The 24,714-nt window shown below is 44.8% G+C and overlaps 1 protein-coding gene across 1 annotated transcript; it reads right to left on the reverse strand.

Moving 5' to 3' along the window:
* Window positions 1-227: 227 nt before the first annotated feature.
* Window positions 228-1,121, reverse strand: LOC139354660 (uncharacterized). The gene is made up of 2 exons (XM_070998905.1): window positions 873-1,121; window positions 228-812 (listed from the first exon to the last, which is right to left on the reverse strand). The coding sequence occupies exons 1-2, from the start codon at window positions 1,119-1,121 to the stop codon at window positions 228-230; spliced, it is 834 nt and encodes a 277-aa protein (XP_070855006.1).
* Window positions 1,122-24,714: the final 23,593 nt, after the last annotated feature.

Raw genomic sequence — 24,714 nt, forward strand, 5'->3', positions numbered from 1 at the left:
TTGTCTGCGAATAGTGTACGGTTACTTAAAGCTTTGATATGTCGATTGATTGTTTTTGGAGGTATAACAGATGCGTTAGCTCCAATGTCGATGAAAAACTTTAACCCGATTTGGAGTCCGGAACGAAGAGACGGTTGGAGGATGACAATTTGCATTCGTTTACTTTGAGCGATAGATAGCGTTGTGAGACATTTGCGTTACGGCCGTCGGATCTGCCCTGTTGATTTTTAACACTTAACAGTTAGCTTTTTGAACTGTTGTTGGAAAGACCACGGTTGGATGCAACGTTGGGCACTGTCCGCATACTTGTTGTGGTACCAGCAAAATTGAGGGTTAGAATTGTCCCTGGATGGTGTGTTGCTCCGTAGGCTATTATTGCTGGGCGATCGATTGTAGCTCCGACCACGTTGATGATTGGTGGTGCCAAGGAGGTGACTTAGCTTGTTGTTGATCTGCTGTAGGATCTTGTCATTGTCATCCAGGCGTTTACCCAGCTGTGTGATGGGATCCTTCTGTGAAGCCTGGTGGGTGCTTTGCTGTGATACTGCACACATGTAATCCGAAGTTTCGTAGTTAAGGGAATCAATTACAGCATAAGCAGAAGTTGCAAGCTGGGCGAGGGTGGTGTTGGGAGAGCTTTCTAGCAGACCTACGATTACAGCACGCGCGGGAGTTGGTAAGCGCTTGATCCAGTAGCGACGTTCAACCGATTCGTCATTGGTGGCGTTTGTTTGCTGTAGTTGGCTGAGTAGATGACTTGGACGACCGTCGCCTAGTTGAATTCCTGTCGCAAGTGTGTCGAAGCGCACCATCTATGATTCGGCAAATTTAGACAAAGTTGCTTGCTTGTTTGTTAGTGGTGGGTTATTGACAAGGTCGTGCTCTTGATCCAGGTATTTGGGATCAGCAATCGCTATTACTGTTGCGTATTTCTCCTGTTCTTTTCGTGCACCGAGACATTGCAGCAAAAACCAGCTTTCCAGTTTGGTGAAAAACATTTCAATGTTGGTGATGGAATGTATTTGAGGGAAGGGCATCTTGGCAAATACCGAGTTAACAGCACTAGCCTCAGGAATTTGCAGTGGTTCCTGCGCGCCGACGAAGTCTTCGTTATCCGGCATTGTTTGCGGTTATGTTGAGGTTTTGAGTAAGTCGAGGTGCGTTCGCTTTAATTGTAGATGTTCGAATCGTCGGGATCACCAATAATGGCTTGTCTTCAAACCAAGGTAAGTCCAGCACTTAAGTGAAACACAGAACTGGGATGCATAAGTTATAATGTATATTTTGTACTTTGTTAAAACTGAGTGGTTGTTGAAATTGAGATCTCTTTTCTTGGTGCGCTTTTAGCGTGGTTCCTAAGGGAGTGTGACCAGGGAAGGCTTACACATGCAAATTTATTCTGAGGAGTTTTCAGCGATGCCAGATGGCAAAAGACATGATTCCAACACAGCGATGTTGCACTCTGCCTTGTTTGACATGAACATTCTCCCCCACTCGCAATAGGGAGAATGGCGTATCAGGAGAGGGAGCAAGTGCCCAAAAGGAGCTGAGCTTTGCATGGGCAATCCGTTTTGACTCGGGCGGATACCCGGCAGAATTAATTCCGCGTATATGTCAGCTTCCAAAACAGCCAACACTAAGGAAGGGTGAAACCACCTATCATCAGCCAAAGTGATGTCGAAAAAGCAGTCGGGTCTGGATCTGGTCATCAACCAGAATTAGCAGTTGCCGGGTCATATTCGACGACTTTGAGCAGATGTCCTCCTCGCCCACGCGGGTGACGTAAAGGTTGAGGGCCTTTGCCAAGGATGCGTAAATGCGACTCACGGGGCAGCAAGGACTCACCAAAGCTCGGAGGTCAAACCGCTTCTTAGCAGACCCCACCAAAATGGACGCAGTTGGCCAGATGCTCGCACTCGTGCGCTGCAGGATAGCGGCGCACAATGGGCCCGCAGCAGGGCTTGGGGTCGGGGATATCTCCTTCGGTGATGATGAGCGAAGTGACGTCGGCGACAACGCTCGAGACGATGTGGGCTCTTGGAAGTGCAAGAAAGTGTGGTGATTTCCGCTATAGACGTGTCGCTTGGCATTACTGCGGCAGGATTGGCCTGAATGCTCGTGAGCAAGGGAGTTCGCACAATATTGATTTATTAGGACAGCGCGGAGCTGCTTCAGAGCCGGGAGCCGGAGTAACCGTTGGTATTTCCTTAGAGCGTGCACCCCTCGGCAAACGCGACACCTGTACCCGTTGGTAATGCGTAGCTGAGCGTGCTGGGTTGTGGTTGGCGCTATCGTCAACAGTCTGTGGGAGCGAATAAACAAAGGTTAGGTATTATGGATGATGCGTATGATCGGAGGACTGCCGACACAGGATGACATGAACTTAAAGCTTTTGACACCGGCCTCCCATATGAGGCGCGCCAGGCCAAAATTTGGAAACTGTACTTGGACAGGATCAAAGACCTTGTACCTTCAATGAAGTCCTTGGATACGGACGTGGAGGCTCCAACAAACGTTTTCCCGTTGTCAAAATGTACGTGGTGCGGACAGCCACGTAGTGCGGAGAAACGCGAGAAAGCTAGTGGTCAAGTCTGTTTTAGCCTCCAGATGGATAGCTCGGGTAGTAAAACACACAAAAACGCATACCCCTTTGTTATCTTACACCCCCGACCGACATAGTTCTACCCGTTACTCGTAGAGTAAAAGGGTATACTAGATTCGTCGGAAAGTTTGTAACAGGCAGAAGGAAAGGTTTCCGACCCCATAAAGTATATATATTCTTGATCACTAGCCGAGTCGATCTAGCCATGTCCGTCTGTCCGTCTGTCTGTCCGGATGAACTCTGAGATCTCGGAAACTATAAGAGCTAGGCTATTGGGATTTGGCGTGCTTCTAACGCAGCGCAAGTTTGCTTTAGCAGAGTGTCACCCCCACACTAACGCCCACAAACCGCCAAAAACTGTGGCTCCTACAGTTTTGATGCTAGAACACAAATTTTAACTGAAATGTATAATTCTCATCAATACCTATCGATTGACCCAAACAAAGTTTGCCGCGCCCACTTTAACGCCCACAAGCCGCCCAAACCTGTGACGACCACAATTTTTATTCTAGATAAAAAGTTTTAACTGAAATTTATTGGTCTTAGCAATACCTATCGATTGATCCAAAAATAAATTTGACACGCCCACTCCAAAGCCCATAACGCTTAAATCTGTCTACCGCCAGTAGGTGGCGTATTTTAATCTCGCTTTGCTGCTTGCATATCTCCATTTCCCTTTGGTCCCCTTAGTTGAGTAACGGGTATCTGATAGTCGAGGTACTCGACTATAGCGTTCTTCCTTGTTTTTTTATATCAAATGGTCCCGCAAAATCAGTTCCCGTGTGGGTAAATGGCCTTGAAATGGAGATCTTGCACATGGCAAGTCTCCCATTAGGTGTGTTTGCTGCCTCCGTTTGTAAATGGTACACACTCGGCAAGAATGAATGGTGTCTTATACAAGATTCCTCGGCTAAGGGATCCAATACTTGGAGCGAATCAGTCGGATCATCAATTGGTTACCCCCGTGCAAAGATATGCGATGGGTAAAGAGGACCAAAAGTTTCGCAAAAATGCACCTTGCCGGAATAATGATTGGATGTTTTTCATCATAGCTTAGCATGGGCCAGTTGTTGAAGCACGCGTATGGTCAGAAAGGGGGCACAATTAACTCCGAAAGTGACAATGTCGAGCTCATAATCCCACAGTTTTCGCTATTTAGCGCGGAACAGGATTCTTTGGAAACGTGTATGACCGGAATGGACGAGAATCTGCCGATACATCTTGGAGATGTCAGCATTAAAGACATATTTAAAGAAACGCCATTTGAGGATCTGGGTGGTCAAATCAGATTACAGTACCGGACCTGTATGAAGGATATCTTTAAGTTGACGCGAACCTTTGTGGTGGTACTGTCTGGTTTGAAAACAGCGTGGCGTGTAAAGTAAAAATTGCCGGATTCGTCATTTGGAGAGATAGGTGCATATGACCTAAATCTAAATACTCCTGAATAACTGAGTCATAATGCCCTCTTTCAAGGGGGGCTTTTACTCAACCGTACTTCATTCCTAGGGAATTGCGCCAGTGCGATGGACCTTGAATGTCTCAGATTTATTCTGTTAGGTTCTTTAAAGGGCAAAGAAACAACATACCTCCCTTCTTTAGCCTGGAAGTTATCTTCACACACCGAGCTGGATTCCTTACCCGACTTCATTGGAACATCCTCCACCTCCCAGAACTTGGTAAGGATGCCGTCTAGTTGATATTCGGTGACAGACAGCCGTGCTGAGGAAGAAGATATTCAGTTAGTTAGCAAAGAATCCACCCGATTATGGTCTCTTGGCCAAGGAGTGTTCCGCAAACATTTGAAAGGAAGCCGCCGAAAATAATCGATGGAGGAACGTCAATTTGCGAACTCTGGGAGAAATTCGGATCTGCTAATTGGATGGTGGGACCTTCGGATCCTTCGTAAAGGATGGGAGGTTTTTGGTTAAATGTGGTAACACATATGCGGAGGCTTCGATTTGGATTTGTGGCTTAATGGGGTAGCCTATATGGAATTTACAGCACTTACGAGGTTGGGCAGCAACAGTTTGAATTACTCATGAAACTTGAGCTTGAATGGATTCATAGGGTAACTTAATTAGGGTGAACAACCGTTCTGATATAAAGGTCACCTCGGATCCAGAGTCAATCAAGGCACGTGCTGAGTACTTAAATCCCAAGTGGTAGATCTCTATGAGCGCCGTGCTCAGGAGGACCCCATGCGTATTCACGGCGTGGTACGTTTGTATGCTCGACGGACTGGACTGTATTTCTGGTTGGAGATCAGGTACGGATGCTGACTGGAGTTGTGGAGGTCCGCCACGTTTTCGTACTTGTGTAGTCTTTCAACATGTGTGTTCTTGCAAAACAGTTCAGAAAGAATTTCTGTTGTTTAATGCACTGATTGCGGTCGGCAACCGAGATATGTAGGAACTGGGGACACAGACGGATAGGATGGTTCTCCCTTGGACAACGTTTGCACGACTGTGGATTTATGGACTGTGGATTTATCGTCCTGCCATCAAAGCGTCCCCGTGCCAGCGACAAGTGCTCATTACCCCCTTGTCCCGCGGTGTGACCCGGAAGTGTCTACTTCGGTTAGGCACAAACATTGGTGACCCCGACGTGATCCTTTAACAACAAAGGATCGCACTCAAGCAACCCCCTTCCCACTGAAAGACTCACAGCTTTATCCAGCTCCACAGGATACGCTTCTTCTTCCAGCGTCACAGGAACTTCAGCTTAATCCAGCTTCAAAGGATTCGCTTCTTCTTCCAGCGTCACAGGAACTTCAGCTTAATCCAGCTTCACAGGACACGCTTCTTCTTCCAGCGTCACAGGAACTTCAGCTTAATCCAGCTTCACAGGATTCGCTTCTTCTTCCAGCGTCACAGGAACTTCAGCTTAATCCAGCTTCACAGGATTCGCTTCTTCTTCCAGCGTCACAGGAACTTCAGCTTAATCCAGCTTCACAGGATACGCTTCTTCTTCCAGCGTCACAGGAACTTCAGCTTAATCCAGCTTCACAGGATACGCTTCGTCTTCCAGCGTCACAGGAACTTCAGCTTAATCCAGCTTCACAGGATACGCTTCGTCTTCCAGCGTCACAGGAACTTCAGCTTAATCCAGCTTCACAGGATTCGCTTCTTCTTCCAGCGTCACAGGAACTTCAGCTTCATCCAGCTTCACAGGATACGCTTCTTCTTCCAGCGTCACAGGAACTTCAGCTTAATCCAGCTTCACAGGATTCGCTTCTTCTTCCAGCGTCACAGGAACTTCAGCTTCATCCAGCTTCACAGGACACTCAGCTTCATCCAGCTTCACAGGATATTCAGCTTCATCCAGCTTCACAAGATTCTTTGTTTCCAAGACACACAATATGTCTACTTCATTCATTGAGGAAACAAGTCACACAAGAATCGATTTACACAATCGATTACTAGACACACAAAACGAGCTGCAAGGGAAAATCCAACAGCTCATTAAGAATTATGGCAAGGATTCTGCCGACCGACGCCACCGAGACGGCTATTATTCTGGTAAGCTAAATCAGTTAAACGATCTCTGGCGGCAGTTTTGCGACCTAGATGAAGAAGTCCAGCAAGCGGCACTACCCACTGGAAGTGAGTACTCTTCACGACTAGTAGCACTTAAAGAGCTGGTCGAAAAATATCAGAATATCTTTCTGGACAACATGCCGACTGGAAGCGGGCTTCCGAAGGCCCCCAGACGAACTTCGGCCAACATCAAGCTCACAACAAAAGATTAAGTCAAAGGAGATTCCGCAATTGACACGGTGATCCGACAGTTGCAGAGAAGATGCAACGAATTGGAGTCATCATTAACATTAGCCTCGAACGCCCCAACTGTCACCCCAGCCTTACAAAGGCACCTGGATCTCCATTGGGAGTTACTGAGGCAAGCCCACGACGAATTGGATAGCACACCTGGGGCCGCAGCTCTGGCAGAAGCAGAGCTAGCCCAATTCCACACATTATACGAGGAATACGAAATAAACCTGCTACGAGAAAACGACGTGCCAATGAGCCTAAACTTGGCACTTCCGCCAATTAGCATTCCGGAGTTCAACGGCGAGTATCTAGACTGGCCACGGTTCCATGATCTCTTTGTGGAATTGGTACATAACAAACCATATTCGGCCAGTCAAAAACTACATATTCTACAGAGTTCGCTTCGTGGTGAAGCGAGGAACGTCTTGACAGACACAGCCTTCTCACAGGGTGGCTATGACGACACCTGGTTGCGGTTGAAGGCCAGGTACCAGAACGGCAAAATTCTAGTATTCGCCGCCATAGCAAAAATTATTGACCACACGCCTATAGACGGTTCCTCGCGCCAACTAAGGGCCTTACATGACACTATAAAAAACTCAATGAGTACTCTTCAAAACCTCGATATCAGCACAAAATCCTGGGATCCAATCCTGTGTTTTCTTATCAGAAGAAAACTAGACCAGCAGTCTCTAACTGCTCTAGAAAATTCAGCGGATGCACCAACGGAAATTCCAACGTTATGGAGTGTACTGACGTTTATTGAGCGGCGCGCTTGCATGCTGGAGACGATAAGCGCTCAACCTACAGCAACACTCCGCCATCAGTCAGTTCACAACGAAGAGAGCTGTAAGATTTGTCACCTAGGACAACATAATCTTAGAGCATGTAGCCGGATCCAGCAAATGGACCCCAAAGCACGGCGCCAAGCCATTATTCAAGTAGGAGCATGCACAAATTGTTTGTCTACAGCTCATAAGGTTGAAAACTGTGGATCACCGACCACTTATCGAGTCTGCCAGCAACGGCATCATTCACTGTTACACCAAGGACCGAGTAGCAATCCAGTGGCCGGCGCAGTAACCATTGCAGGCTACGACGACGTAGGAGGATATACTCTGCTCGCGACCGCCAAGGTCTCATTACAAGGGCCAAACGGTCAATTACAAACATGTCGCGCTGTAATAGATGGTGGATCACAGGTGAATCTTATCTCAAGGAGAATGGCAGATCTGCTATCTCTTAAGGAAAGGTCACCGATTGAAATATCTGGAATCGGAGGAAAAATATCAACAGCAATTAGATCAACACTAAAGCTCTCATCAGTTACATCAGGGTTTGAAAGACTAATAGAGGTATTTATTATTCCCACAGTCATTCCAGACCAACCGTCAGTATCGATTGATAACGATCTTAATATTCCCGGGGGACTGCCATTAGCAGATCCTGACTTTCGGCAACCTGGACCCATTGACCTTACCTTAGGGTCGGAGGTGTATTCTCGTGTAATAACCGGTGAACTTCTTGAACTAGGACCTAATAAACCTTTGGCACAAGGCACTAGGCTTGGTTATGTAATCACAGGTTATCTCAATAAAGAAACCTCATCTGATACGGAAATCAACCCTATTCTGGTAGAAGGCAGAGGTGATTTTGCAGGACCGAACGCTGCTTATGAGCCAACAAAAGATAAAAATCCGATGAATATAGAACCGACTTCTCATCAATTTAAAACCTACAAGAAGGCTGACTTTGGTTCTGCGTCTTCATTATCCGACTCGCAGAGTGGGCAGTGCGTATAACATTCATGCTTAAACCTATTCAGGTAGTATTTAAAGCACCCAACAGTTGCGTTAAGTAAAAGTCCACATGTCCATGCTTCCGTCCCAGCCATCTCTGCAGTTCTGGGATAAGCTTGTACGTCCATCGTCCTTTGATATTTTTTCCCCACCTCTCCTGCCACTTAGCAATGGTGAGTTATCTGCACCTTTTCCGTAGTGATTCTTCAGTTGCGACCCCTGTGCTGCCTGCGCGGATGTTAGCTGATTCCAATGCCAGCAGATCAATCGGTATGCCTCCCGATATTACCAGCGCCGCGTCATGGGATACAGTGCGGAACGCACAGCATACCCGCAGGGCTCACAATCTCTGCACGCAGTCGTCGTCTTGTATATAACTTCCATTTTTTGTGGCTCGAGCCCATATGGGAGCAGCGTACATCAGCGTCGATGTGACAACACTAACCAGTAATCTACGTCCTGGTTGCCTTGGTCCCCGAGTATTTGCCATAATTCGCGAAATCGCGGCCGCGGTCCTACTTGCCTTGCCACTAGCGTACGCTAGATGTTCTTTGAAGTAAAGCCGGTGGTCGATCATGACGCCCAAGTATTTTAGGCTTGGACGCGATGTAATTGTGGCTTCTCCAATTTTGATAGTAGCCGCCTCCACTTTCTGGCTGCTACTTATCAGGACTGCTTCAGTCTTGTGCGCTGCCAAGGCGAGTCCCAGCAGGCCTTTGCTTTGCAGCCTCTGGCTTGGTGCTCCTTTGCGCCACAGTTGTAGCAGCATTTTGAGCAGTCCTCCTGGACCCTGCAATTCCCTGCTATATGGTTAAGTTCCATACATTTAAAACACCTTTTAGGTGTTAGCTTTGGGCGGACTCTACACCAGGTCCATCCCAGCCTAATTTTGCCCTTCTCCAAGAGTCGTCTCCCTATGTCGGGCATAACTCTTAGTGTGGCGGTTTGGGTGCCTCCGTATGCCACCCTTAGATTTACCACCGCGGATTCTGGCAGTTCCACGTCGAACTGTGATTGAACCGCACATAGGATGTCCTTTTTGTCGGTGGTCTCATCGATGTCTTTTACCTCGATCAACATTGTCTCAGTCAGCGCTCTGACGTCAACATTGTTGCCCAGGATAGCCTTCATTGTGGTCTGAACTACGGTTTTAGGGTCAGAGACCTTGTTTGCGCAGGTTTTTTTTAAATTATCTCCTTAGCTTTTTCCTGTTCTTCGACTATGCATTGCACAGCCGACAGGACTTCCCTCTGGAGATAGTCAATTTCGTCGGCTCTATGCCTCATGGGGTTTGTAATGGAACGCTTTCCTACCATTAACCTCTTCAGCTACCAGGCCTTCGAATCCAGGCCAGTCAGCTGTTTCAGCATATCCCCCTGCTCCTCATCAGCAGCTTTTGGGCTGCTTTTTTCTCCTGCTGGGGGGGTGCCAGGCTGCCTGCCACTGCACTCCACGCTTTTTTCTGGCGATCTCGCCATTACACTGCTTATTTTAAACGGGTCAGCTCCCGTGTTGGCCCAGTCAGGCAGACTGGACAAAGGCGTGTGGAAGCCGTCGGCAATAGCCGGCGCCGCCAGGCCTTTGTTTGCCGGCGTGCCTCCACTATTGGTTGACCCAACCCCTAGGCTAGCGCCAGGGTGTTGTGCCCCCGATTCCCTGCCCACCATTTCCCCGCCTGGGGAGTTCAGTGGTACTGCAGGAAGCTTGGATCTTTACCCGCAGTATTCTGCTGTTCCTCGATCGGACTTTACTATTTTTATAAATGATTTAATAAAAGGGATAAGTCTTAGTAATAAGGTTTATGGTTTTTATTTTCTAATTTTTAAAAGAGCCGCCCAAAATTCCCTACGTGCTACGGCACGCACTTTTGTGCTTGGCCTGCACCCTGTCCGAAGCTTGCTGCTACAGCACCCGCAGCTCCTTTCGCACACTACGATCAGCTGGTCGCGCAAGCGTTTTCCACCACTGATTTAGTGTTTGCGAAAATAAAAAGCGCGAGTGAAAAAATTTGGCAACTGCTAAACAAACAACGAGTGGTAAGTAAAAGAGACAGAGATGCCTCCCCTCCCTCACCAACGACCGACCCCTGCCTGGCCGCCAAACCTGTTGGGAATTGATTCCCAAGCTGCTCCTGGATGTCGTCCACGGCCTCTCGTCCACCAGCTGATGTCCAAGTGCGTGTCCCAAGTGCTCCACGCCGGATGGCCGGCTGCACTTCTGGCTTTATGCTGAAAACTTTAAGAAATAAACGGGGCGATATTAGAACGCGTCCGCATTCTCAGCTTTCACAACTCTTTCTCCCGGATATACCCGGGTAGTTTGCCACCAATGTGTGCAGTGCAGCATTGGGAGTCCCATCGGGACCAGGGGCTTTTTCGATCTTGGTTTTCGTTAGAGGAGCCAGGACTGTAAGAACAGTATCGCCTTCCCGGTAGCTTGCCAAGTAGGGGGCGACTGCGTGGGGAACAGGTTGGACACAATTTGGCCAAGCTGTAAGTGGCCGGTGGGGGTCGGCTGTCTGTTGAGCTTACCCATGACCATCCTGTATGCTGACCCGAATGGTTCTGCATCCGCCGCCTCGCACAGCTCCTGGAAGCATTTGGCCTTGCTAGCTTTGATCGCTTTCTTCAGCACCTTTCTCTTGGCTCTATAGGTTGTTTCTCTTAGCTCCTGGTTTCCGCGTCCTCTGCTTCTCTGGCACCTACGCCGGGCCGCTAGGCAATCTCTCCTCGCGCTGCCTATCTCGTCGTTCCACCATGGTACTGGTCTTCGCCCGCTACCACCTTTCATGGCCTTCTCCATAGATGCATCGCACGCCTCCTTCACTCTATCGGCTATGTTCCTCGCGCATGTGTTAGCGTAACGCAGACGTTTTCCATGTGTGCTAGGGGGGACACTGTGTTAAGGGTATGCGCTTTGTAGGTCGTTTGGCGGCTGCTTGGGGCGGCCAGTCTGGGGCTTGTCTGGGGGATGATCAGGGCGTGGTCGCTGTGGGTGTATATGTCCCTCCATACGCAGTTACGTGCCAGTTCAGGGCTAGCGAACTTCCTGAAGGTTGGTCTGTTACCTTCGTTGAGTAGGCATACGTTTAACGAAGCCACTGTCTCAAGGAGGATGGTTCGCCGCTGTGTCGTACTAGCGCTGCCCCATGTTGTAGGATATGGGACCTACCGCGTGAGTCGTCAGCGATCTCCTGCATTATTGTTCTGAACTCGCTAATGTGTACGCTCGGGGCTATATAGCAGCTGTAGAATGTAATCTTCGCTCTGGTGTATCCCGTCCTGGAAGCCCTTTGCGATAGGTGTCCAGGGGGCTGTCCGCAGCTCCATATTGCTGCTCTGCCGTCCGAGCTATGTTGCCATACGCCATCATGCCTGTCCTTGTAGGGCTCGCTGAGTATTGCCACCTCAGCTTGCTGCTCGATGACCGTCTGTGCTAGCAGGTCCTGCGCCGCTCTGCAGTGGTTTAGTTGAGTTTAGTTGAGCTGTAGGACCTTAACCATTCTGTTTATCGTGCATGGCTTTCCGATACTCGGGACACGCCCTGCTTAGGGTCGAGTGCTCGGAATATCCTCCAGATTTCACGCTTCTTGTGCAGGTGATGCATTTCGGTTTGCCCTGGGTACACGTTTTATACTTGTGGCCATCCCTGCCACATCTGAATCAGGATTGCTGCATGTTCTTGGCTGTTGCCTCTGACGCTGGGCATCTGGCAGACATGTGGCCTAGTCCCATGCATTTTTAGCATCGCCTGGGCTCCATTATCTGACTTATGCGGCAGACGACCCATCCAACCCTGATTTTCCCCTTGTCGAGTATCCGCTGCGCATGCTCAGGTCTGAGGTGGACCGTTGCCGTTTGGGTTCCGCCATACGCCTTTCGCATCCTAGGTGCAGCGCCCGCCGGGATGTCGCCCTCCTCCTCAGCGTAAACTGCCTGCAGTAACTCCTCGCAGGTGGTCATCTCGTCTAGGTCGCGGATTTCCACTTGCACCGTGTCCTCCAGCATAGCCACTTCGGCTTTGCCGCTGAAGGCGGACTTGATGGCTGTATGCAGTTTCTGCGTGGCTGGGTCTGAGGGTTTCTGCATCTTGAGTGGAGACTCCCATTGGCAGTCCTGCGTATGCCTTGCACACCATCCATAAGCCCCTGAAGGGTAGGCTCGGTTTTGACCAGCTTGAGCGTGTCTGCGTACGATCCTTCGCTGCATTTGATGAGGATAGCGTCAGAGCGCTGATTCCTGCGCTTCGCGATGCGGCTCACGTGGTCTTCGCTTTCCCCAATACTCGCTGCAGTCTCGTGGGGCTTCTTGTTTTTGCGTCTAACCTGCTGCCAGGACGTGTTTCTCGGCGGGACCCTGCCTGGGTTTCCCGTGCCAGTATGCGTTCTCTCTATGCTGTTGCCTTCTTGCCGTGGGTCAAAGAGCGATGGTGTTGTCGCTGGGTTGCGCTGGCGGTCGGACCCCTGGTTCGGGATTCATCCAGCGTCGGACTGATCTCGTGAGCTTCTGTGAACTTCACGATCATATCGTCGAGCATCTTGCCCAGCTCCCCGGTAAGAGCTGCGGCATTTTTCTGCACCCGCTGCTTCTTGTGGGCTCCATCGCTCGCCTCTTCAGGGCTGTTTGGTTCCCGACTTCTCTTCGGGGTGGTTTACTCATCGTCGTTACTGCCGAAGTTGAACATTGGCCCGGTCCCTTTGGGAGGCTCTGACACTGGGTGAGAATCGGGTATCTGCTCCATCCCCGTTGGCGACCGCTGCACCTTCTGTTTCATCATCTGAAACTTCTATAGCAGCCCTTCTTCTGCCCTGGCAACTGCAAGAGCCTGGGTCTCGTCATGTCCGGACGATTAATCCTTTTCCATCGCCTGCACTAATTGGAGGTCCCTCGGTGAGCCGAGATTTCCCCCGGTTACTGCCTGATGGGAGCTATACCGCTCCGGCTCGGTCCCCAGAGCCCTGTATGAGCTAGCGCCGCTATCACGGTGGGGTTCGAAACCGGTGACTTGGCCTTTTTCTCATTTGCCCCTGGAGGCAGTGGCGAAGGATGTTAGGTTGGATTTAAGGATTTAGAGAGTCCTTTGATTTGTCTGCTTAATTTTTTTTTTAAGTCCCGGGCAACCGTCTTCGTAGAAGCTGTTGAGCTGTTAAGCTCGCTGTTGAGCTCAGCGCTGTCCAGCACTGCGATCAGCTGATCGATGTTGCTTGCTTGTGCCGGAAAACCGCGCGTGTGCGTCTTGTGGAAGCTATGAGCAATACCAAATATATGTGGTGCTCTGGAGTGGAGCGTTGCTGTGTGCGTGCGGGAGAGTGAGGATCCCCCCCTTCTGTCCACCAAGCTTGGCCACCCGTAGCAAGCGTAGCAGTGTGGTTTGTTGGCTGGGTAGAACCTTCCTGTCGCGTCTGTGGTACGTACCTGCAACCTGAGGTGTCCCACACTAATCAAATCGCACTTTTAGGTATTTAACACGGTTAACTACGACCAAAAACTCGATATATTAGCGTTCGATGTTCTGGTCAACTTAACTGGGTGAGTGCTGTATGTATATGTATATGCGTGTATGTGAAGATATATGTATATGTTAGGATTTTATTAAATTAAATTGCGCGGAATGTGCCAATAGTGTTGTGGGCTTCCGAAATTTATAACTCATATATCTGAGCTACTTTTGTGCATATCCTGTAGTTTTTCAAACAAAAAGGCAGCCAAATTGGGGGAACGATTGTGTGTGCTGACTATGTATAAATATATGTCGATAAATTTTGTGGAACCTGTGCGGAATGTGACACTTGCGGTGTGCTGGTCATGCTTCCGATCGGAAAGATCAAAAAGAGATTTATATATACATATATAAATTTTCGCACAAAATGGAGGCCTTGTCGGTGGAGTGGCCAATTGACAGAACGGTGGTTTGTGCTGATTGTATATAAATATATGTCGATATATTTTGTGGAACTTGCGCGGAATGGTCCACTTGTGGTGTGCACATTATGCTTCCGATCGGAAAGATAAAAAAAAAAATATATATATATACATTTTCACAAAATGGAGGCGGAAAAAATATATATATGTTTTATCGCAAGTGGAAAAAACTTAAGAATTACTTAGCGTGTGGAAAAAGATGAAAAGAAATCCGGCTCGAAGGACCATATCATGGGGCGTGTCCGTGCCAAGAGTTGTCCAAGTTTTTCCCAAAGAAATAGAACAGAGTGGTTGAGTTTACTTGCTTGGTGTTTCACTTTTTATTCTCGAATGATCTAACATGGCGTAATCTTTGTCTATCGTGTATACTAGGAACAGAGAGAGCGGCTTTTAACCGGTTCGGAAACATCGACCAGTGATGCCATCACAGCGGTGTTGCACTCTGCCTTGTTCGACATGAACAATTTTTATTAATAGTCAGATGAATAAGGTTAACCAAATAACACCGGTAACAGAGAATAAGTTAGTAAAGATAGTCCTATTTGCATCTAGGGCATCTAGGACCACTCAACATTTACAAACACCTGCGCTGATAGAGAGCCTAGTAGGTAAGATGCCACTAAGTAAGCGGATTCAATGGATGGAGCATTGATCGCAAATTCAGCCTTATCCGAATTTAGACCACTTTAGTAATTGGTTGAGCATAATGGCAGCTCCGGTAAATACCAAATAAACGAAAAATGAAGTCCGCTGAAATCAGTTTTAAATTCCTCCGAAAGGAAACTACAGGAAAAGAATGTTATCAATCAGTGTCAGGGTGAACATTATTTAAAGGCTGATATTCCAGAAAAGTGGAAGATGATACAGGATCTTCGTTTATGTTTTGGTTGTCTTCGTCGTGGACACACTCTGCAAACTTGCAAGTATAAGCGGAAGTGTAAAAAAAATGGATGCAAGAAAAACCACCATATGTCAGAACCATATTCATGTCACCATATTCAGAAGATTCTCAAAAAAAAGAAATAGTCGAACCCAAAGAAGCTACGACTAACACGATCAACCAGCAAACCCATAGTTGTGGCCGTTGAAATGTTGGGGACAAATAATAAACAGACAAACGCATTTTAAGACGAAGATTTGTTTGCTTCATTAACAAACGAGAAGTTAGCAGATAGTCTGGGCGTACTTGAACCAAAAAGAAAATTTACCTTAGACTGGAAAGGAAACCATGCAGAGAAATTTTGTCGGTGGAATGTAGTCTTCGTATAAAAGCACATGGAGCTGATAAAAAATGGAAGCGTATTATTGGAAACTCAGTTCCAACTTTAGATCTACCTTTGCAGTCGGTACATCTCGGGATGCTCACTGAGAAGTATGCACCGCTTAGAAATTTACCAAACAACGGATATACAGATGCGGAACCTATGATTCAAGAGCCAGGGATATATTAAAGAACACGTCTAGGAAACTAAATGGCTGTTTTGAAACTGGACTTCTTTGGAAGGAGGATGTGATCAAATTGCCAGACAGTTACAATATGGCTCTGCAAAGGCTGCAGGGCGTAAAAAACAAAATGCGCAGGCTTGGAAAGACGGTGGAATATGATAACGCCATTAACGACAATGAAGCCGCTCTCGTTGGACCGCGAACGTGGTACTTACCTCCCTTCGGTGTTGTTAATATAAACAAGCCCAAAAAGATGAAATTGGTGTTTGATGTAGCGACTACTATCAACGGCATTTGCCTATGCTTTTAAAGAAACCCAATGAAAGCCCACCATTGATGACGATCCTCTTTAAATTCGGGCAAGGCACGGTAGCAGTACGAGTATGTGCTGATATTATGGAAATGTTCTTTGAGGTTTCTTTGGGGACGTGGTAATCGCGATGCTCAGGTTGATACATACAAGATGACAGTCCTTATATTTGGACCAGAATGCTCGCCAACAATATATAAAAAAAGTAACACAAAACGCTGAGAGTTACAGGAAACGGTAACACAGGAACACAAAATTTAACTTTGTGAAATTTCCACGAACCATTTCTAGTTTTCCATGATAATTGGATTCTCCTGAGTAAAAGTCCCATACGAACTTGTGTTCCATCACCTACAGGTTCCGCGGTTTATTGAATTATGTGGCCTACGTCATAAAATTAAGCAAAGAAATTAGCAACCTTCAAGTCCGAGGATGCCATTTCATTATCAAGTGACATCTGGGAAGGAATGAATTACTATTGAATCGTATGTAACCATGTCAGCATGTCTTGAAGATTTTCTTGTAATAAACCACGCTTTGTTATAAATAAACTAGTTTCCACCGATGCGATATTATGTAAAAAGTTTACAAAACCTTTACGCGAGGCAATGGTTTCCTCGGCTGAAGCCTTAACTTCGAAGTAGAGACGTCTGGGTCACGCGAAACAAGGCTGTAATGAGCTCTTCTCGTTGGCACGGGGACGCTTTGATGGCAGGATGATAGCGTTGCGGCAACGGTAACGATGTAACTGCGATGCCGCACCACAGGCGATGCTGGAACTGCGCTGAGGCTAAACTGACGTAGGTTAGCTGCTAGTTGAGATAGTGAAGGAGTACAAACTCCGTATCCGGAGGGGAAAAGTAGAACCGCAGAGTTATAAGTTGCGTTAATAACTGATTTATTTTTAAATTGATATATGCTTTTATTCTACTTGGAACACGAAAGTTTAATGTAATGAATAGTAGAGTTAAATATGTTTTAAATTAGGTCTGGGAATTTTTATTATGGAATCAGTTTGCATAGATGGCTCGGCTGACACTGCAAAATGTGCTGACTGCATTGGCGGGTCAGTGTACCGTTGAGTCGGTAAGACGGTGAGTTAGTGATGCATATAATATGCTGATCAGCAATTCTCATCTGCAGTGGGTGCTACTAAGCGCCTGGTACTGTTTCCAACTTGGCTAGTGTTTGATTCGTTGGTGCGGGTTATGTTGAGCACCCTTGGGTTCGAACAGGTATGGTAATCAAAATTCAAAATTGCAATCGATAATAAACTATGTGGAAAAAATCTAAATAGCTACTCTTTCAGGTTAACAGCCCTTGCACATATTTTAGAGCTATGTATTTCTTCAATTCAATATTGCTTGTGCCTAACCGAAGTAGACAGTTCCGGGTCTCACCGCGGGACAAGGGGCTAATGAGCACTTGTCGCTGGCACGGGGACGCTTTGCTAGCAGCACGATCGCGTCGCGGCAATGGTAACGATGGTTACTGCGATGCTGGACCACAGGCGTTGCTGGAGCTGCGCTGAAGTTGAGCTAACGTAGGTTAGCTGCTAGTGGAGATAGTATATTACGAGCCCTATTCCCAGAGGTAGGAAGTAGAACCGCGGAGTTATGAGATGCGTTGATAACTGATTTATTCTTCATTTGGTACATGTTTATATACTACTTGGAAGACGGAAGTTTAGTGTAATGATGTAGTGTGTAGTGTAATAATGTGGTCATGTTGAGTACCTTTGGGTACGAACAAATATTAAATGTGCATGATGTGCGAAATAAATTTGCATGAGGTAGACAATTAACAGTTTAAGCGCATAGTCAACAAAAATTACAATCCAATTAGACCAAACGAGAAGTCCGTATACTAAAGCGAGAGAAAGGGATTCCTGTAATAAGGAAAACAACCTTCACGTTTGCCTGAGCGGGAGCCTTATCAACGGTTATCCCCTTTGTACAGTGTGAGCACTGTATTTATGGTCAGGCTCAAGTGGCTTGTACTTAAGATTACAATTGCTCGGCATTGCACCCTTGTAGGTGTTAAGATACAGATCAATATTTACGGCTCTAGATAGATTTACATATTGACATGAACAGAGCTCGTAAAATCTTAAATTTATGACAATTAGTGTTCTTATTGAACATTCTGCCAAGGGCCGGCAAGGTGAGGAGTACAGGATATTAATTTGTAAACTATTTTCGTTAACAATGCAAACATAAAATTAGTGGACTGTATTTTTTTTTTTATTATATATATTTATTTATTTGCTTTTAAATTATTATAAGACACCTTGCAACGGTCCGGCGAAAGTAATGGCTTGCAATCGTTGCCTTGTAGCAAATTTTCTTATGGCATATATTACCATGATTATTGTTATGATTAATCCGAGTCCTAAAGAAGCATGTCCGGAAATGTGATGAAAATGCAAATCATTTAATTTAATATGATTATATTTTAAATATTTAATTTCTTTATTTAGGCCTGCAATCTCAGTAGTATGATTAAAAGAGTTCAATTTCAATGAATCCCAAACAACCTTTGGGATTTCATCAATATCTCCTACGTACGATGATGATCATACTTCTTCACTTTCAGATTGAATATTATGATGGGCAATCAAAATCCTATCATCCGTTCTAGCAGTACAATCTGACGCAATATTTAGAATTCCTTGCGTTGGCAAATCAAGTACCTTAATTTGTGCATTAAAATAATTAAAGGAACCTTAAACAGCCAACTACTTTTTTTTTCTAGCTCTGTCCAATAAGATGAAGAATCTATTACTGTTTTGTATATACAGTTTGAAACTCTATTTGGCTAAAGTGGCTGCACTTCACAAGAATTGTCATTCGCAGAGTAACAAGGCCAACTTCGCCGGCAAATTTTCTCATTTCATCATCATATGATAAGAATCGATTTAAAAATTATAAATTAAATATCCTGAAGTAATATGAACAGTTATCATTCTGTCTTCATTCTGTATTGGTAAAGGAATAATTCTAAACAGCTTAGATGGATGTCTACTAAACAGAGGAATTTTAGCATTTATAATTAATCTATTTTCGATAAATAATCCCCTAGCTGTTGATAGCTTATAGACCTCCTTAAGCTCTGTGCCTGTCCTTTTCCGTGGAAGAACTAAAGTTTCGGAAAGACTACCTTGAATTTTGGTTATCTCATTTTGTAATTGATTTGGCTTAAGGATGTTTGTGCTTAATCTACCATTATTAATGTCAATTAACAGACTTATGATTGCTGCCTGCACCCTTTCACCTTCTTCAATCAATGAGTTAAGTTGTTTAGTTATCATAAAGAAATTAATCGACTTTTTATAAACATAATAACTTTCTATATATATACTTTCGTCATATTTTCAATTCTTGTATGCATATTCCTAGAGCTATCGTTAATATGTTCAGTCGTCAGTTCAATTTCGGCAGTCGATAGGAACGGTTGTGCCATTCTTGTGTTCTCTCAAGTAATAAACCTTCAATCTTCCGAATCGAACCACCCCCCGCGACCCCGCGCCTACCTATTGATTTCTTATCAGCAATTCAAATCAGCAACTACTGTCTTCGTCGCCAAAAACCGTCGCGTAGTCAACTGAAGACGAAAAAATGCTTGACCCCCCCTGGAAACAACCCCCCGCACCTGACGGGAAGTACCTAATTATCGCTCGATCCGACAACAACAACGACGGTTCCCTAGCAAAGGTCTCGCCGTTTACACTGAAGAAAATCATTGACGTAACCGTTGGAGGAGTAGTTGAAGAATGCAAGAAACTCAGAGATGGAAATATTTTGATCAAAACCAAAAACCAGACCCAAACGGACAAACTCTTAAATCTAAAAATGATCCCCGGTGACATCCCTGTAACAGTCTCAGAACATCGATCGTTAAACACCTGCAAAGGAGTCATATACTGCCCAGACTTAAATGGAATCGATACCGAGGAAATCCTGGATAACTTAAAATCTCAAAAAGTAGTAGAAATAAGAAAAATTACCAAGCTTATACAACGCAAGCCAACTGACACAGGATTATTAATAATAACTTTTTCGCTACAAAACATCCCGGAATTTATTTACGTCGGTTACGAACGTGTTAAGGTACGCACTTACATTCCACCGGTATTGCGTTGCTTTAACTGCCTGCGAATCGGACACCCATCCAAGTACTGCAAAAACGCCGAACTATGCCTTTCTTGCAGTCAACCAGCCCACATCAATCTCGAACTGGGAGAGTCATGCACCAACAACTTAAGTTGCATCAACTGCACGGACAGATAATACCCCAACAACAACCACCATGCAAGAGATAAGGTATGTCCTGTCCTTATCACCTACAAGGAAATCCAAGCAATCAAGGCCATTCAAAAAGTAAACAACCGCGAAGCTTGGACCATTTATAAGACAAGACACCAACATGACGGATCCCTCTACTCTACAGTGGCTAGTCCTAACCACGGCAGGCCGCAACAACAAGCCGCAAAAACCTCATCAACAGACTTCACACCACCGCCGACAACAACAACCCAACAACAAGATACAACGGACAATAAGAAGAACGGAGCAGATCAACCCTCCTGCAGTAATATTCGACCTTCAATTCAATATGAAAGCGAGGAAGAGATGGCTACAGCTTCTGACACCTCGCAGCCACCTACTAACGATAAGTCTAATTTCACTACTAAAATCTACCCTTCCAAACTATCCAAAAGAGAGAAAAGATTCGTTAAACAAGATTATATGCTAACTAGGTCCAAAATTAAGGCCACAGTCAACTCCACCATTACAAAAACCACAAACTTAATCCTAAGTTACACTCTAAGCCATTACATTACCAACTAAATATTATGACTATTTCAATACTACAATGGAATATGAACGGCTACTTAAACCACTACAAACAACTCCAACTCCTGATAAAAAAATACACTTCACAAATTATATGCCTACAAGAAACTCACCTAATACCCTATAAAAACTTTCCCACTCCAATCAATTATACTATATATACTCTTAACTCTGCTGTCAATGCCTCTGGAGGCGTTGCTATCCTAGTACACAACTCAATTCAACACACCGAAATTCATCTTCCCCAAGACTTTGAGTCACTCTGCTCTAAAATCCAATCCAAGTATACCTTTAACATAATCTGCTCTTACATCCCACCAAGACAACATTTTATATGCAACAACCTTGAAAATGTATACAGCGATTTATCTTCCCCCACCCTCATTACCGGGGACTTCAATAGCTGGCATACGTTATGGGGTTCACCTAGGAATAACAAAAAAGGAAATACACTTTCCCAATTTATTCACCAATCTCCTCTAACCCTACTAAACGATGGTTCTCCCACACATTTCAGCACCCACAACACTCTCACACACGTCGATCTCACTCTCGCATCTGCGACCCTTGCCCTCGAATCCGTTTGGTTCATCGAGTCAAGTACGTTTGGAAGCGACCACTTTCCGATCATCACAACACTATTTGACACTACTTCTACCCCTACCTTCTTACCTAAATTCAAATTAGACGACGCAAACTGGCCCAAATACGTCGAAGCTAGTAACTACTTCCACCTTCAACGGCCCTTAAGCCACAATCTTAATAAGGAAGCCGCTAACCTTAAAAGAATAGTTCACCAAAGCGCCAACTGTTCTATCCCACAATCTATATCTAATCCCCATTCTAAACGCACAGTACCATGGTGGAACACTCACCTAGAAACACTTAAAAAATCAAAAAACGCTTACTTTAATATCCTTCGACGAAACATCTCCAACACGAACATAATTAACTATAGAAGAGCCAATGCCCTTCTCAAACGCGAAATAAAAAAAGCTAAACGTAACTCACTGGAAATATTCACCTCCGAAATTAATCCAAGCTCTTCGACCTCCAAAATTTGGAGTAATCTTCGAAGATTCTGTGGACTCCGACCTAGAATCGGTATCCACTGCATCGCACAACCAAATTCACCCAATAAAATAACAAATAGCTTAGAGATAGCCAATGAACTATGTTCCTTTTGGTCCTCCGAATCAAGCGACGATAACTTCTCAGCCACCTTCACCCACCACAAAAATAACGTTCTACCCATCCACCAGAATTACCAGCCTTCCACTAGCGCACTAAAAATAGATTCTCCTATCACCTCCCTTGAACTCAATATAGCCCTGTCAAAGCAAAAAGGAAAGTCCCCAGGTTTCGATCGTGTCTCCTACCAAATGCTAAAGAACCTCCACCCAGCAGTAAAACTCAGACTACGTGATCATTTTAACAGTATATTTAACAGCTTCATCCCACAACATTACAAACTTAGTAAAATTATACCTATTCACAAACCTTATACAGACAAAACATCCCTAAACTCTTATCGTCCCATATCCCTTAATTCATGCTTCGCTAAAACGCTAGACAAAATCATTGCAAATCGGCTATGGTGGTTTGTTTCCTACAACAACTCGATCGATAGTCGTCAAACTGGATTTCGAAAAGGGAAGTCAATATCAGATAATCTACTGGTTCTAGATCACCTGATATCCTCTTCCTTATCAACGAAGAATCACTTATCAGTGATCTCACTGGATTTTACAAAAGCCTTTGATAAAATTGGAATCCATACTGTTGTCGACGAACTGCAGTCATGGAAAATCGGCGCTTAGATTATAAATTATTGCATTAATTTCATGACCAACAGAAAAATCAAAGTCTATGCCAATAACCATTTTTCATTCACCCGCCCACAACACAACGGCATTCCCCTAGGTTCGCCACTCTCAGTTATTCTGTTCCTCATCGCGTTTAACAAACTAAATCTAGTTATCCTTAATCACAAACAATTTAACTTTTGCGCCTACGCCGACGATTATCACATATTTAAAAAGATAAACAAAGACACTCAAATAAATATTGACCCCCTCCTTAATGATATCCAAACTTGGTGTGAATACACCGGCGCTGTCCTCTCACTCCTGCCAACTTCGAATATCCACTACACTTGCACCAATAGACAACACTAATACGTTAAAAATACTAGGAATAACATTTAATAAGAAATATAATTGGGCAGATCACGTAGCTAGCCTCGTCTCTTCCCTCTCAAATCGCCTCAATATCATAAAGTGCATATCGAGCAACAAGTTCAACTGCAACCACCTCACCATCTTAAATATTATAAAAGCGCTTATTTTGTCAAAAATCGACTTCGGCTTGCCATTTTACGGTAATTGCACAACATCAACAATTAAGCCAATTAAAAGCATTTACCACTCTGCCATCAGATCAGCTCTAGGTGCTTTTCGAACCACCCCTATCCATAACATTCTCTTCGAGTCTAACATGATGCCAATAGATATCCGAACCAAGTTTTGTATCTCCAAAACTATAAAACCCATCCTACTCTCCCATAACTCTCCGCTAAAATCGATAGTTACCAAAATATTAAAAAGAAAGAAGCGAATCCCAAAGATTCCATCTGTCGTCCTCAGAGCCTTGAATTTCGCCGTAGAACTTGGTTTACCAACAAAACCACCCATTTCTAAAAAACCCGTTAACCCACCTTGGTCGGATGTATCCAATTTGATAGATACAACTCTGCGTAAACTACCGAAAGCCACCACTCCGCAACTAGTCTACCAGCAAAAGTTTCTCGAATTCAAAAACAAATACCCGACGAACACATTCATCTACACCGATGGTTCCAAAATTTCAGGCGCGACATCCTTTAGTGTAGTATCCGACGACATAAGCCAACAGCACTTACTACCATACTATAGCTCCATCTTCTCTGCCGAAATCATTGCTATCTACAATGCAGTCCTTTTAGCTCAACACTCACCAAACTCCTCAGTAATCTGTTCCGACTCCCTGTCGGCGTTAAATGCTATAGCAAATCCCTCCAATAATTCCTTCTACCCAGCCACAATCAGACAAATTCTGTTAAAAAACGTTAACAAAATAACCATTAAATGGATCCCTGGTCACTGCGGCATACAAGGCAACGAAGTTGCTGATGAAACCGCCAAAAACGCCTTTGCGTTGCCCCTGACATTCTACGACAACCTGAACATATCAGATATCCTAAAACAAATTAAAAAACACTATAAAGAACTACAGACTTCTCTTTTTAACCAAACAAATACATATTACAAATCAAACAATACAGATCAAAACAATATATACAAGCCGACCTATTCATCCCCCGTCATACCTTCACAAAAATTGTACGTCTTCGGTTAGGACACACTAACTTAACCCACAGCTACCTTTTTACTCGCCCTCCCACAAGACCCTCTTGCCCCCTATGCAACAACGAAATAAGAACTCCTCAACACATCCTAACAGAATTTTCCTATCTCGATTCCATAAGATCGTCTCTCTTCACTTCCACAAACCCCTTACAATCCATATTCATCCCCAGCGCGCCACAAATAAAAAAAATTATAAAATTCCTTAGCTATAATAATATAATTAATGAAATTTAATAAGCTTGTGAAGTTATAGATAAATGTTGTTATGAAATCTATATTGAAATTTGTTAACTAGTTTTTAAGCTTAAGGCCACGTAGCTATAGCTTAACTTAAGTTCGCCTGTAAATTTTACATTATAGTCGAACTTTTTATAATAATAATAATAATCTTCAGTCGTTTTCTTTAACAAAGTTGTAGTGGAATCTACCACTGAAGTTCGATTCTGAACTAGTTCATTTAAATTGTGCTGATTGTCTAATAAATTTCTCATATTTTCTTCTAGTTGCTTCCTATCATCTTCATCCATTATTCCATATAAAATGTGATATAATGAACCCATGAATTCGAAAGGAGCAAGATTGCTTCTTGATCTCTTTTGC

The sequence above is a fragment of the Drosophila suzukii genome, unplaced genomic scaffold (assembly GCF_043229965.1).
Source record: "Drosophila suzukii unplaced genomic scaffold, CBGP_Dsuzu_IsoJpt1.0 scf_12, whole genome shotgun sequence".
Classification (NCBI taxonomy): Eukaryota; Metazoa; Arthropoda; class Insecta; order Diptera; family Drosophilidae; genus Drosophila; species Drosophila suzukii.

Coding starts and splice junctions, on each gene's coding strand:
- LOC139354660 (XM_070998905.1), bottom strand. CDS start 1,121: ATGCCGGATAACGAAGACTTCGTCGGCGCGCAGGAACCACTGCAAATT. Junction 813..872: donor TGGATCAAGAGCACGACCTT/GTCAATAACCCA, acceptor GCCGAATCATAG/ATGGTGCGCTTCGACACACT.